The following is a 14,746-nucleotide window of genomic DNA, read 5'->3' on the forward strand; positions in this document are numbered from 1 at the left end:
TGCGTTGCTATTTTTTTTTTTTCTTTTCTTTGTTTTGTGCTTGTTTGTGTGTGTGTGTGTGTGTGCGTGACAATTCTCGGCTCAAAAATAACATTGGGAGTATCTGAGAGCTTTGGTGGGGAGTAGTCCGATCAATTCGCTGTATGGAGCCAAAACTATTTAAGAACGCTTGCCAGACGAATGTAGTATATCACATGCGAACCGAATTTTGCTACGTTCTCATTAGAAATGTGTCTGTGTGTGGGCACATTTGAGGCCACGTAGTGGAGCTCATCCGTTTTATTTTTTTCACTGATCGTTCTCTCTTCCCTCTCCATCTAGCGATGACATCACTCCACTCTAGCTCTGGAAAGTTCTCGCCTCACCCACCCCCCCATTCACTTTTTTTGGCTCGTTTCTCTTGGATTTTTGGCAAAACACTTTTGCCCCGTGACCACACCTAAAAACTCTTCGAAACGAAAACAACATCGTCGCCCGAAGTGTCTCCCTAAGTTGTAGTAAATTCGCAGCCCGAGCCGGTCGTCTTTAGGATACTCAACGGTTTTCGTGTCCATGTGCGACAACAACTTGCCCTCGTAGAGTAGGAGAAAGCTAGAAGCGAACCGCGACAAAACCAACCATACGGAAGCCAGGATGCATGCATTCGTGCGATCGGCTCCCGCGAAGGACGAAGTTAATTAAGGAATAAGCCCGTTGTCCGCGAGTAAGTTGTTAAGAGAGTTGTATTGCTTCTTTCAGGCCACACTCCCTAACCTTAAAAAAGCACGAGATGCGTTCATTAACGCGTGTGCCCTCTTCAGGCGCAATCCATAATGAATTAACAATAATAAGCCGAGACACCTTCCGAGAGGTTTTAAAGGTGTGCCTCTTTCAGTCGTCCACCACCTACAATAGCCCGTAAGAGATAATAAAGAGTGTGCTCCTTCAGGCACACTTAATAAGCCCGAGAGATAATAAAGAGTGTGCTCCTTCAGGCACACTCAATAATAATAAGCCCGAGAGGTTTTAAAGAGTGTGCTCTTTCAGGCACACTCAATAAGCCCGAGAGATAATAAAGAGTGTGTTCCTTCAGGCACACTCAATAAGCCCGAGAGATAATGAAGAGTGTGCTCCTTCAGGCACACTCAATAAGCCCGAGAGATAATAAAGAGTGTGCTCCTTCAGGCACACTCAACTAGAAAAATTTCTAAAGAAATTTTGAGTGTGCCTGACTCTGGCCCCGTCGTCCCCATGCATTATTACTGACACTGCTCAGAAAATTCAGTATTAATACAACAAGCTGTGTCATCATTGCCTTTTTATTGGGCTCTTATTTTGAAGGGACTCTTATTTTGAAAAACTTGTCCTGTCTGTGTGCGTGTGCGTGCATGTGTGCTTGTTCTGTCTGTGTGTCTGTGTGTGTCTGCCTGTCTGTCTGCCTGTGTGTGGTGTGTCTGTCTCTCTATCTATGTGTTTGTGTTTGTGAGAGACAAGGATAAAATGGCCGACATTAAAAATGTAGTCTTGATAGTCTGATATCATAGAGACTTCAAAAAAGTTAGTCAAAGGCATGCTTGAGGTTGCCAAGCAACCAGGGTGAGCTGCAGGTCAGAGTAATTAGTCACAGGTGCTGCATGCACTGTGTCTGTCCCTCTGAGATGCACAGTATATGTCTGAATGATCCCCCTTCGAAGGTGGCCAAAAAAAACCTATAAGGTATGCATCAAACCAAAATCTGAAATGACCAGAAGAATGCTCGTCTTGTGTATAATGTCTGTGCCAAGTTTCAGGCGAAAATTGTATAAACTTTGGCCGTAGGAGTCAGAGAAAGCACATGTGCTCCCTGGTCCTTTCAGAAAATTCTGTGTTCCAAAAACCATGGGAGTGAATGAGGCTGTGGAGGGGGGTACTCGACCAATTAGCCTGTATGGAGCCAAAACTATAAAAGAGACAGCTTCAACAGTGTTATCACTGCGATCACCTCGAATTTTCCTACATTTGAGGGGATAATCATGTCTGTAGCTGGGCATTTGAGGCCACGGTAGTCAAATCCGTTTTATTTTTTCACTGATCGTTCTCTCCCCTCTCCACTCTAGCGATGACATCACTCACTCTAGCTCTGGAAAGTTCTCGCAATACACACCCATTAATTTTTTGGCTTTGTTTTTCTGGATTTTTGGCAAAACCGTTTGCCGAAACTCTTAGAAATGACATAGCACACATGTCCTGGCCGAGCCGGTCGCTTCGATACCCGTTTTGTGTATGTGCGACAAAAACTCTGGGAGGAGTAGCGAGCCAAAAAAGGGCGTAAGAATAATAATAAGCGCGGTGGATAACATATAGTGTGCGCCTTGCACGCACACTCAATAATAATAATAAGCCCGAGAGATAATAAAGAGTGTGCTCCTTCAGGCACACTCAATAAGCCCGAGAGATAATAAAGAGTGTGCTCCTTCAGGCACACTCAATAAGCGGAAGAATAAGCCCGAGAGGTTTTAAAGAGTGTGCTCCTTCAGGCACACTCAATAATAATAATAATAAGCCCGAGAGGTTTTAAAGAGTGTGCTCTTTCAGGCACAGTCAATAAGAATAAGCGCGGTGGATAACATATAGTGTGCGCCTTGCATGCACACTCAATAAGCGCGGTGGATAACATAGTGTGCGCTTTCAGGCACACTCAATAATAAGCGCGGTGGATAACATATAGTGTGCGCCTTGCACGCACACTCAATAAGCCTGAGAGGTTTTAAAGAGTGTGCTCTTTCAGGCACACTCAATAATAAGCGCGGTGGATAACATATAGTGTGCGCCTTGCACGCACACTCAATAAGCGCGGTGGATAACATATAGTGTGCGCCTTGCACGCACACTCAATAAAGCCCTAAAATAAGTTAGTCAATATTTAGGACGGAGATTCATCAGATTATATTCCAAAGTATTTTATCCATGTTATGAATATCCTAAATATGGAAGTCATTAAATAAACTAAATCATCAAACTGACTAAATGTATTAATCCAACCATAAACATTTGTTTATTGTGAAGTCCAAAATCCACTGACTGGCTATAGTTTATCAGTGAACAGCTGGCTCTAGCTCTTTGGACAGACTGAAAAGATTTACAGATGTGTACCCATTTGTGTTTGTGCCTTAACTTTTCAACGACAACTTCTGCACAACATATGAATAACAGTGTGAATGGACCACTTTTTAATAGGCTGTATTCTGACAGAAATTAAACAGCAAAACAACTTTGAATCCTTTTACTGACATTTATGAAGCATGTGTTCATTAAAAATGTGAATGTAGAGGGCAGATTAACTTTAAATGTCCATTAGTCTACTGATTATTAGAATTAATACTCTGAGCAGGCCATCATTTTATTTCACTGCACAGTCTGAAACATAAATGAGTCCTTTGCATCTTGAATGGACTGTCAGGGATACAGATTCTGGGGCCAACCAAATATCGACTTGAAGGGCATCATACTTATGCAGTCTATTTATTGCTCATTTTATCCAGATGTTTCCATGATGCATTCTGTTTTCATCAGAGCGTCTGTTGGGAAAAGCACACAGCTCTGAACACTTTGTACACAAGGCAAGGAAAGTTTCTGTTAACGTGTTTTATTTAAGTTTTTTTTTTTTTAAAAAAAACAAACAGCCAACAACAAAAACAATACAAAAGAGAAAAAAACTGTGTGGTGAGTCAGAGCGGTCTCTGCAGAGTGCAAACATGTTTACTACTGTTCAGATGGACACAAGCAGCTTCACACTCTGTACAAGACACACCTGACAGAGCTGTGGAGGAGGCAGTCATCTCTTCCTTCAATGCCAACAGTAATTAACATTTCAAGAGGTTTCCTCCAAAGTGTCTGACTGGAGCTGCTGCATCACAAATGCTGCAAGCTAACCACCCCAGAACACTCCCACCCTATGTACTAACTTTAATCAGGTTTTATTAAGCAAGGTGTTCAAACTGAAAAAGGGCGACATCTACTCAACGCACACCGTTCTTCAAAGGAAATGGAGGGTGGAATGCAATAACCATTACTTCTGAATATGCAGACAACCATGGCTTCACTGTGGGGGGCCTTTAGGCCAATTATTTTTACTTTGAACACAGCTTCTTACAGTTTATTTGAATATTTATTGCAAATCAAAAATGTTGTTGAGTCAGGGGATTTATTATTTTATCTCTAGCTCCTACTGCCTGTATATGGATAAACTAGGCACCTGCTGAGGAGCACTCATTAAGGGAACAGTGGGGGTGCCAACAATGAAGGAAACATTCAGAATTAGCTATTGCTGCAGAACTGTTTGTTATTCAGTGACACCATGCTGGATAATTTAATGCATGCAAGCACAGATGGAGACGGTAGAGTGTGTGCTGAGCATTATTTTATCAGTTCTACTGTACAGAGCACAGAGATGCTGCTGTTACAACTTCACAGACAAGAACCTGCTGTGTTGTAATTTGTCTTCTCGCATGAACCTGGAGCGCCACATTCACACCAACACAGAGCCAGTTTTAAAAAGACAAGGCTACTTTTGGTCTGAACATGGTGTGTTTGGTGGACAGCAGTTACATGTGGTTTCTATTAAGTGATACATACGTGGAGGACGCAGTGTTTGTTTGAGTATACAGAAATCCAAAAGACCCACATACCTACAGCTTAAACACAATCAAAAAGGACACCGGTGGCTGGTCATGTAATGACCATACAGAGGGGCAAATGACTGAACAGTAATACTATGCAGACATGTCAGCAGGGCCGATGTGATGATGTCTTTTAGGATGTCGCACATGCAAAAGGACAAGAATCCGATAGTAAACCCCAGGATGTTGGACGCAAATACCAGGTACATGTCAAACACACGGTTTAAGTGTCTACTGCACAATAAATCACCACGCCAATGCACTTTGACCCCAAGGATGTGAAAAACTTTTAAATACTGTTAATGTTGGAACAAGAAAATGACAAAAAAAAAGAAGAAAGTCTTAAAATGTTGCTGTGGGAGCATCAAACTATTGTACAGACTCCCAGTTATACAGTATAATCTGTCCTCTACTAAAGACAAACTAAGACGGGGAGAGAGAAAGAAGAACCTTCTAACGCATCCTGTACTCTGACGTCTTAGACATCTCACATAGCTGACCCTTGAAGTCGATGTCTACAGTGAAGTCCAGGTCTCTCTGCAAATGAGACAAGATGTCAGACAAGAGCAAACAAAAGTGACGCGACACACAAAGCCTACTTTAAGAATCTGTTTAACAGTGGAGTTCTGCTTACATTGTTTTTAACGTTTGGCTTCATGCTGATGGTGCCAAAGATCTCCTCGCCAGTCTTGACGGTCAGGTAATCATCCAAGTAGAACACGGTCTGCTTCCAGTGAGTGTAGGGAGACTCTGGGCCTGACAGCAGGAAAACAGGGTGTGCATAAATACAGTCTGCCAGTGACAGTGGTAGTGACTACAAATCATTGTGGTTATGGACACAACATTGACCAATGTAGACAGGGTCATAGATTGTTAACCTGTCTACAACAGTCAATGGTACGAGTGCATCAAATGTGATGCTAAAGAGCACAGATGTATTAGTGTGTTTGAAAGTAGACTGACTGGTGGAGAAGCCGGTCCTCTTGTGACAGCGAGTGAACTCGATGTTGAAGTAAGTGACCAGAGCATGGATGTAGTCATTCCTTTTCACCTGCAGGCAGAATGGTGAGGTGAAGCTCAGGTCCTCCAACTTCACTGTGTAGATGTCCACCTCCTAAAACAAGACACCAAGATGTCATCAGACCAAGAGACATGTACACCCGTGTCCACATATCATTTGAAAAGCATAATATCAAATAAGTTATTCATCCACCAACCTTAATGAGACAGGCACTGCTGACCAGCTGCTTGGGGTCCACAACATCAACCAGGGGTTCCTTAATTGCCACCTCCTTGATGCACGACATATCAAAACCATACACGTTCTCCCACCCTGAAACAAACACACAGAAGTTTTAATTTGGCTGAAAAAGTACATGAGAATTATAGCCTTTGGTGTCTTTTGTGAGTGATAAAGTCAACTGACTGATCAGTTCACCCCTTTGTATTAGGAACCACAAACTGGACTACTGATCACTCAGACTTGGTTTGGTGAGGTCAGAGACTACTCACAGTGGATTTTGTAGTCCTTATACTGCCTGTCTTCGATGGCAGTGACATAAAGCGTTGCCCTGTCTGGGAAAATGAGTCCATCCGGCTTCTATCAGAAGGAGAAAAAAAAAAAACCCTCAGATAATAGATTCTGTGACAACAGACCATCAAAGAACAAAATAAATCATTAATGCCCGACCTAATTATTTGGGATGCACTAATCCGATATTGGTATCAGTCCCAATATTGAAGAAAATCCTAGATCGGCATCAGTGACAATCGGCTGATCTATTCAGTCTAATTATATGCCATGCACTGTGAGTGATATTATATGCAAGCAACACGCCGTGCGGAAGCCCACATCGTTTTTAAAATGGAACGAGTGAAAGGATCGGCTGTCTGGAACTCCACACTACCTCAGCCAAAAAAAAAAAACTCGACAGCTACTTGCACAGTAAATGTTCAGAGGGGCGCTGGTAAAACTTAAACACAACCAACTTAAAGAGAAAGATTGTTAAATGAGTAGAGGAGAAGGGGTAGGATTAAATAAGCATATGCTTCATCCTTTTCGGACATGTTGGGTTCACATTATTTTTGTTTTGACTATTGTTATTGGATTGGTTTGCTTTTCAGTTTACTTTGTTGTGGTACTCGCACATGTTCGAAATAATCTGAAACTAACTAAGCACCTACACAAGTCACACCAGAAAGCACGCCGAGTTCATTGAACTGAGTAAACAAAACGGAGGCTGTGTTGATGTTAAAATCATTTTTGCACTAAACTAAACCACTACGAAGAACTGACTGTTTATTTTTATCGTCTATCAATCTTGTGAAGCTATTGTTTTTTTAAGATTGTTGTACTGGTGTACAGTTATTAAATAAATAAGTACATTTATATCTGTTATATCTGGGGAAGCACATCGGTGCCTACTAATTATTACTGAAATTTCAAAGCTTAAAGTCTCGTTTCAACTGTAACTATGAGCATTTTGATTGACTCACACCATTAACTCTAAATAAATGGTTTACCATATTAATGGACGTTAATTATGCTTTTATCTTAAACCATGCTCCATACATAAGTGAATGATTTCAGCTTTGCGGTAACAAAAGTTTAAATATAATTCTATATTTAAAATAAATAAATAAATAAATAAATAAAATAGACTTACCAGCCATTTGTCCCTGGCATAGATGACTGTGTTGAGCATGGACTCATAGAAGAGGCAGTAGCCCATCCACTCTGATATGATGATGTCTACTCCATCAACAGGCAGCTCCACCTCCTCCACCTTTCCCTTGATGATGGTCACAACTGGAGACACGACGACATCAGGAGTTATCAAACGTCACATAACATGTACCACACGATTGAAGTCATTTACTCACCATCATCCAGCTTGTTGGCTTTGACAATTTTCACAGCGTAGTCTGAGATGCTACTGCACTCTATCTATTAGGACAAAGAATATTTGAATTCACACATTACCCATGTATGTTGTTACAATTGATCAAACTCTAGTAATTACTGATATAATTACTTTACTCAGCCATGAGTTGTGATATTGCCCAACACGTACCCCTATAACCTTCTTGGCTCCTGCTTTGGCAGCAAACATGCAGAGGATGCCTGTCCCACTGCCCACGTCCAGCACCACCTTGTCCTTAAACAGGTGCTTGTTGTGGAACATGGAATTGCGGTACGTCAGTGTGCGGACCTCGTCCTTCAGCATCTCCTACAGGGGCAGTAAATAATGATAGGATAAAGATCTCGTAACACAAAAGATAAAACTCATGTGGTGTAATGATTTGAATATAAACATGCAGCAGTTTGTTTCAAAAGAAATTACCTCGTGGATGCCAAAGTGGGCGTATGAGTCAAAGTAGTAGTCCTTTGACGTCATATCCTCAGCTGCAGGCTTGGCTGAGCTCTCCCCCTGAGTAACCTCAACAAAAGATACACACAATCACAACCTGGACCACACCTGGGCTTTAAACAAAGTCTCATCCAAATACAAACAGTGTGTCAATATGGATTGTATACTCAACTAAAAAAAAAATTGATAAATATAAAAGTCAAGACATAACTTTGGCAGAGAGAGCATAGAGTGCATCCTAATTCATTAACTAAGCACATCCACTGATTTGATCTAATTGATTATTTACTTACTTATTTGAAATACTACAACAAACTAAACTAACTAATGACAGTTTGGATGCAGGCTGTGGAGAACACCCTCTTCACAGGACAAAGATTCCTCTCACACTTCAAACAGCTGTGGTTATTTGTGGAGCACAAAGTACTGGAAGAATTCATCACACGTCACAAATTCATAGCAAACCAACTTTCCCGGCAGAGTTCTAACTGTAGAGGACAATCCACAGTCCTTACAGACACTAAACCAGGGGTGTCAAAGATACGGCCCGTGGGCCACATCCGCCCCGCCTAGCTTTTTCGTCCGGCCCGCGGCCCATTTTTAATAAAATATAATTTTATTACATTTTTTATAATATCACTTCTGTGCGCGCCGGTTAGCTTAACACTGCATGTGTAGCCGCGGCTCACTAGAGCGGGCGCTTATGAAGGCTTGGTTCTTTGAGAGCAGGTAGTGGACACTTTTTTTCCCAATCTTGACACCCTCGTTGGAAAAATGTCGCTGTCACTGAGTGTCGGGCCTTCCAGGAAAAATGGACTAATTCGTATTTTTTCACGGAGATGAATGGGAAACCTATGTGTTTGGTGTGCATGCAGCAAGTGGCTGTGCTGAAGGAATACAATCTTAAACGCCACTAAGAAAGTCGGCAAGTTCGGTAAAGTTGGAAAGATATTCACAGATCCGACTTCTGTGATCAATAAGTAAGAGGCGAAACGTTGTTCAAACACAAATGATGCCTCTTTCACATCGTAATAGCATATACTACAAGCTACAAGAACCAAAAACCTGTTTTGTAAAAGAACAAGCCGTGGACGCATAACATTGATCTCTACGAGCAGCCAGCGGCCCGACGAATGCGCAGGGAGCATCTGCAAATTTCAGTTCCAAGAGACGCTGCAAAGAAAAATCAATAACTCCACTGTTATGCAGTATTATGACTCCAAAATCACTCCACACATCAGTCTTCTCATGGTCATACTACAACAGTTGTTTTGGAAAAATATACTTTTATTATTTTGGGGAGACTGGAGGTCTAACTTGGCTTTGATTTCTGTCATTGATGTAACCTGGAACATTTCTTACATTTTTAAAGGGCCGAGCACACGGTGCCAGGCCCTATTGAATTTCGTATGTTTATTATTTTTTTCCGTTTTTATTTTATTTTTCCTTCAGACATAAAGTAAATTGCATTTTCGACGGCCCATATTCCCTCAAAAACTCCCGAAAATTTGCCTACTCCCCATGTCAGGTGTAAAATTACGTATTTTGGGGGTCTCACACATGGACGTGCGCATATGCCTCGACAGCGCCACCTAGGTGTGCGTTTTTGGCGGTGGCCCTCGCCACGGTTTCATCCACGTGTGCGAAACTTGGGAGTATGTAACATGCCCAGACGCACAAAAAAGTCTCTTGGTGCCCCAGGCTACAGTGAAGCGTACGGCGTCCACTTTTTGGCTTTTGGGGTCATTCCCAGAGGTCGCATTTGAACAAACTCCTCCTAGGGATTTCATCCGATGTGCTTGAAACTTGCTGTGTGTGTTCTCAAGGCCTCGACAATGAAAAGTTATCAAAATCACAACTTTTTATCAGAGGGCGTGGTCGTGGCGGCGCATCAAAGTTGACGCGGCCGATTTTTTTCGGAAAAAAAAAAAAAGAGAGAGCGACTCCATTGACTTTTGGGCTGATTTTCAGGCAAAACTGTGCGGCTATCATATACTTTGTCAGAGCTGTCTGAAACTTTTTGTGCTTATTAAGACCAATATTAAGCACAATTCGGCTGCATAATTAATAAGGGGGCGGGGCAACATCGCTCTATAGCACCCCCTCAAATTTTTCTTTGGAACAGCCCCGCCACAGTTTTGGACACCGAGTCACGAAACTCGGCTGAATTTTAGAACATGGCAAAACCTACAAAAAACTCTCTTGGAGCAATAAGCTACAATGAACAGGAAGTGAGATATTTAAGAATGAAAATCGCCATTTTTAGTGATTCGGCCTGGTTGAGAAGGGGTCATGTTTGAACGAACTCCTCCTAGGGATTTTACCTCATTGACTTCAAACTTGGTAGGTGTGTTCACATAGACTTCCTGAGTAAAAGTTATCAAAATGATGAATTTTGGGGAAACGGTGTGGGCGTGGAGCTCTATGCACATTTCCACATGCGGCACTTCGACGTGCACACATCTGCGAGGGAACTTGAAATTGCACTTACTTTTAAAGCCTCAGGTTGTTACTCTTTATTTTATTGAAGAAATATTCTTTAATTAAAAAAGATTTTGTTTTGCACTTGTTAGCACATTTTTTTAATCTATATATTTTCAAATTTATGCAGTAATTTTTGTGCTCCGGCCCCCTTGTTGACTGTGGGGTCTGTGGGAGCATCCCACATCAACTTTCTGAAACACTCAGACTCATCTCACGGTGATTGGCCAGCTAAGTAGACGCGTGATACACATTTCTGTAAAGAAGTATTTCATGGTCCACACCATGGAGGCTGGAGAAGCTGGTCATGTGACATAATTAAGTAAAAGTGTAGGTATCACATCTACGCTCTCTCTCACACTCACACACACCTTTAAGAGGCAACTTTACTGTTAATGAACAGACACTGACTAACTGATGATCATCCTTTAGTTACCGAGGTCTGTTTGGAAAGTACGAAACTAAGAAAGTTCTGATATTTGTAGTTAATGATATCCTTCAAAGATGAAAGCACAGAGTTCCATTAAACTGCTGGAAGTGATGTGGCGCCTGGGAAAAAGTTTAACCTTGTCAGGACTGGTTGGACCGGCCGGGTTCACCGTGCACAGGGCCAAAGCTTCCCACAGTACAAAGAGCGGAGCACATGGCTGATAGTACTGTGATGTGATCCCGGCCTTCCTCGAGGACTACCACACACACCTGAACACAGCATGTCAATCAGCAGCCCGCCAAATAAAGCAGACGGTTCATTCCGGGCCTTTCCACCCGGGCTGGGTGACAAACATCGGGTAACGGACGGTAAGCAACAAGGTGTTTAGTGTTAACGAGCTGTGCTAGCCGAGCCGGCCAACAAGAAATCCTAACGTTAACGGAACAAATTCAGTGAGTACGGCGTTGACGTAGCTGGTAAACCGAGAAAACTAAGAGCAGCATGTTCGCACATATGTGGCCTCGGGTTCGAGGCAGCTCCTAGCGGGGCTGAAGGACAGCGGAGGCAGAATGAGGCAGCATCGATGCTAACTAAGCGAGCTAGCAGGAGCTAACACGTTGGTCCCCATGCGGTCTCAGGCTCAGCGGGCTCAGCAGGCGCCGCCGGCCGGCTGGCGCACCAACGTAAACACCGCTGCTGCGGGCACTGTGATTGAAAACGGCCGTCAACTGTTATCTTCAAACACACAGAGGAGGTCACTCTAAATCTCAGTTACGTCTGATATACGACATTAAATGAATGAACGGCGACAACAGCTGCATCACAAGTAACAGCTAAGTTAAAATGGATGCTGACACTTCAGGAAAGACAGCAGCGAATGTTAAGATTCAGTGACGACTTGCAACATGTTTATTTGAATAATGAACACATTCGTGTGTAGTTCACAGCGGTAAATGAGAAGAGTTCGTTGTATTTCTTATTAAAAGACCTTACCTCCATCCTCTCTGCTGGCGCCGCCATTTCGATCTCCTTCCTGTGACTGCGTGTGCTTGTAAGAGTCTTCCCTTGATCCCGCCTACGAGAGGCAGTTTTGTATTCTGATTGGACCGAAATGTAGACACGCCCATATTTTAATGAGGCGCTCCATATTCCAGACGGACGTCTGTAGACTGGACGTCTATAAAGGCACTTACCTGTCAATCAAGGCGTCATGCTGTTAATTATGAGTTAATTATAACTTCGAGCCAATATTACTGAGCCGTGAGTTAACCCCCCCCCCCCCTCACAGTTGTCATGGATGAGGACATAGAGACCAAAAGCGTTGTCTGAACCAGGCTGTAAACATGTTTATTTCTGCTTTGAAGTTCATTTTAATATGGCCACTTAAGGAGACTAACTCACTTCTGCAGCCTGTCTCAAGTGGCCGCTCGAGGAATTACACAAGTTATCCCCCTCCCCCTTCTTGCATAATTTTGTCTTTAAGCTAAAAAAAAACGTTTCTTTTTCTTCAGATCAGGGACGGCAGGAAAGACAAAATGCTGAAAATAAACAGACAATAACACAAAAAAACATTCATTGATCATTCATGAGACATCTCGCATCAAGGGAGTGACAGTTTAATGCTCAGTGCTGCTGCTTTCAGAACACTGAATTTCTGGTTTGTCTCTGCTCAGTGTCCCAAAATCAATAAGGCAAGCGAGTTCTATATAGTATGATGAACCTCAAACAAATCACACATGTTGTTTTTTTCAGCCTATGATCAATAGCCTGCAGGATTTTAAATGAACAACAGCAACAGCAACAGCAACAACAACAACAACAACAACAACAACAATAATAATGATAATAATAATTAAATCAAACTATTTCTACAGGGCCATTGCTGAGACACTGAAAGTGAACTGTGCATAAGGCAGGTAAATAAAGTTATTAATATTAATTAGCCAGGTGCCAAAAGTTCCTCAATTACACCTCATCATTTCAACAAATATAACAATGTTTATTTTCTTCTTTTCAACTGCAGCCTGTGAGTGTTGCAACTTGTTACATGAATTAAATCAAATCAAATAAGATTTTATTTGTATAGCCCAAAGTCACAAAGTACATTTGCCTCAGAGGGCTTTACAATCTGTACAGGGAGTGACACCCTCTGACCTTAGACCCTCGGTTCGAGTGAGGAAAAACTTGCCCACAAAAAATCTTTAACAGGGAAAAAAGGTGGAAGAAACCTCAGGAAGAGCCACAGAGGAGGGATCCCTCTCCCAGGACGGACAGACGTGCAATAGATGTCACATGTACAGAACAAATCAACACAAACATATTGTACAATTACAATGACTGATAAAATGACAATTAATTACAATGACTGATAAAATGATTACAGTAGCAGTGGAACCTGTGATAGAGATAGAGAGACACAGATGCACAGCAGCAGCAAATCATCAACTAACTATAAACTGTAATGGAGATATGGTAGCAATAATGACAGTGATAATATATGTAGTGGACGTCATGCAGGATCACAGCAGCAGCCACGATCCATGAGAACCTGCTGGACGATAGAGCACAGAAACTCCGGGGAAGAAGTTTAGTTGTTGGTTGATAAACTAGAAGTATGCAGATAATATTCCCTTTACATACACAAGAAAAATAAACCTTAAACTGGACATCACACAGTTTCACACCTGGCTTTTCCCACCCTAATGTCAAAGTGTTCTTGACCAGAACCTCATCAGCTGCTGAATTATATAGCATTGTACAGCTCTGCACTGCTTTCTGGAAGATGACAGTATATTTAGCATACCTGTAACGGCTATACAGAATCCTATCTTTAACAACAGGCATAACAAAGTCACATTTCATATGCTACTCTTTGACTATCTTGCACTCACCCACAAGAAGAGAGTGTAGATGCAGTTAATTTAATTTTGAGGGGATACCTCCCTTCAAGCATGGGGTCTACTGTACAAAGTTGTGGCCCTCAAAAGATCCATGTTACAAGTTACAGTTGTGCAGTGTGGATTTAGTTGAATTGGACTCTCTATTCAAAGAAGATTTCTGGTATTGGATGTGACTGTCTTCCTTGAGCTTTCTCTGGCTGTCCACTGTCAGATTAACAACCTCTGATGTCTTCGATTTGTCAGAGGCAAGAGCATTATCTTTTTAAAATGGAACAATTTATATATTTTTTAATTAGTAGCTTATCTCGTGCTAGGATTCTTTCATGTGGAAAGTAAAAAAAAAGAATATTTTCTGTATACATATTTTTTAAGGGGTGTAGAGCTTTCCTCACAAAACACATATCACATTACTGTTAAAAATGTCAGTTAGGGATTTATGAATACATACAGAGTCAGAATAAAACATAATTATAAAACTGCAAAAATGTTACTTATATACTCGTATACTTGCTCATCCTTTCAGGATTGCAGAGGTTATTGATTCACCAGTCACCAAATACACACACTGGTTGGGAGGTGAAATCACTTCATGTACAGAGGTATCAAATGTGCTTTTTTAAATTCACTATCATGTAACATTTAGTATAATGAATTGCCCATGTATTACACATAACACAACAGCAGCCTCATATACATGTAAAGCCACAATACAACAACAACAGCAGCAGAAGAAAACAATGCTCATTTATTTCAGTTGATGATAAGGCTTTATCGACCAGTTTGGTAGACATCCATACAAAATTCAGTCAGTCATGATGCAAAAGTGTCAGAGCTGACAAGGCGCACACACTGTGCGTGTTTGTGATAAGGTCAAAGGGACGCACAAAGTGCTGCAGCAGCTAATCGCTGGCAGTGATGATGCATCCC

General features: G+C 41.8%; 1 protein-coding gene across 2 annotated transcripts; it reads right to left on the reverse strand.

Moving 5' to 3' along the window:
* Positions 1-3,588: 3,588 nt before the first annotated feature.
* On the reverse strand, positions 3,589-12,029 carry prmt1 (protein arginine methyltransferase 1). 2 transcript variants are annotated; one of them, XM_010754263.3, is made up of 10 exons: positions 11,913-12,029; positions 7,982-8,068; positions 7,712-7,867; positions 7,521-7,584; positions 7,304-7,446; positions 6,150-6,237; positions 5,855-5,970; positions 5,601-5,751; positions 5,272-5,393; positions 3,589-5,174 (listed from the first exon to the last, which is right to left on the reverse strand). In XM_010754263.3, exons 1-10 carry the CDS (start codon positions 11,937-11,939, stop codon positions 5,091-5,093), a joined length of 1,038 nt encoding a protein of 345 aa, XP_010752565.1. In that variant the 5' UTR covers positions 11,940-12,029; the 3' UTR covers positions 3,589-5,090. The 2 variants fall into 2 exon arrangements, with proteins under 2 accessions (XP_010752565.1, XP_010752564.1); XM_010754262.3 differs by having other exon boundaries at positions 7,982-8,077; positions 11,913-12,025.
* Between the last annotated feature and the right edge of the window lie 2,717 nt (positions 12,030-14,746).

The sequence above is a fragment of the Larimichthys crocea genome, chromosome XII, assembly GCF_000972845.2.
Source record: "Larimichthys crocea isolate SSNF chromosome XII, L_crocea_2.0, whole genome shotgun sequence".
NCBI lineage: Eukaryota > Metazoa > Chordata > Actinopteri > Sciaenidae > Larimichthys > Larimichthys crocea.

Coding starts and splice junctions, on each gene's coding strand:
- prmt1 (XM_010754262.3), bottom strand. CDS start 11,939: ATGGCGGCGCCAGCAGAGAGGATGGAG. Junction 7,585..7,711: donor GAGCCAAGAAGGTTATAGGG/GTACGTGTTGGG, acceptor TTGTCCTAATAG/ATAGAGTGCAGTAGCATCTC. Junction 7,447..7,520: donor AGCCAACAAGCTGGATGATG/GTGAGTAAATGA, acceptor TCGTGTCTCCAG/TTGTGACCATCATCAAGGGA.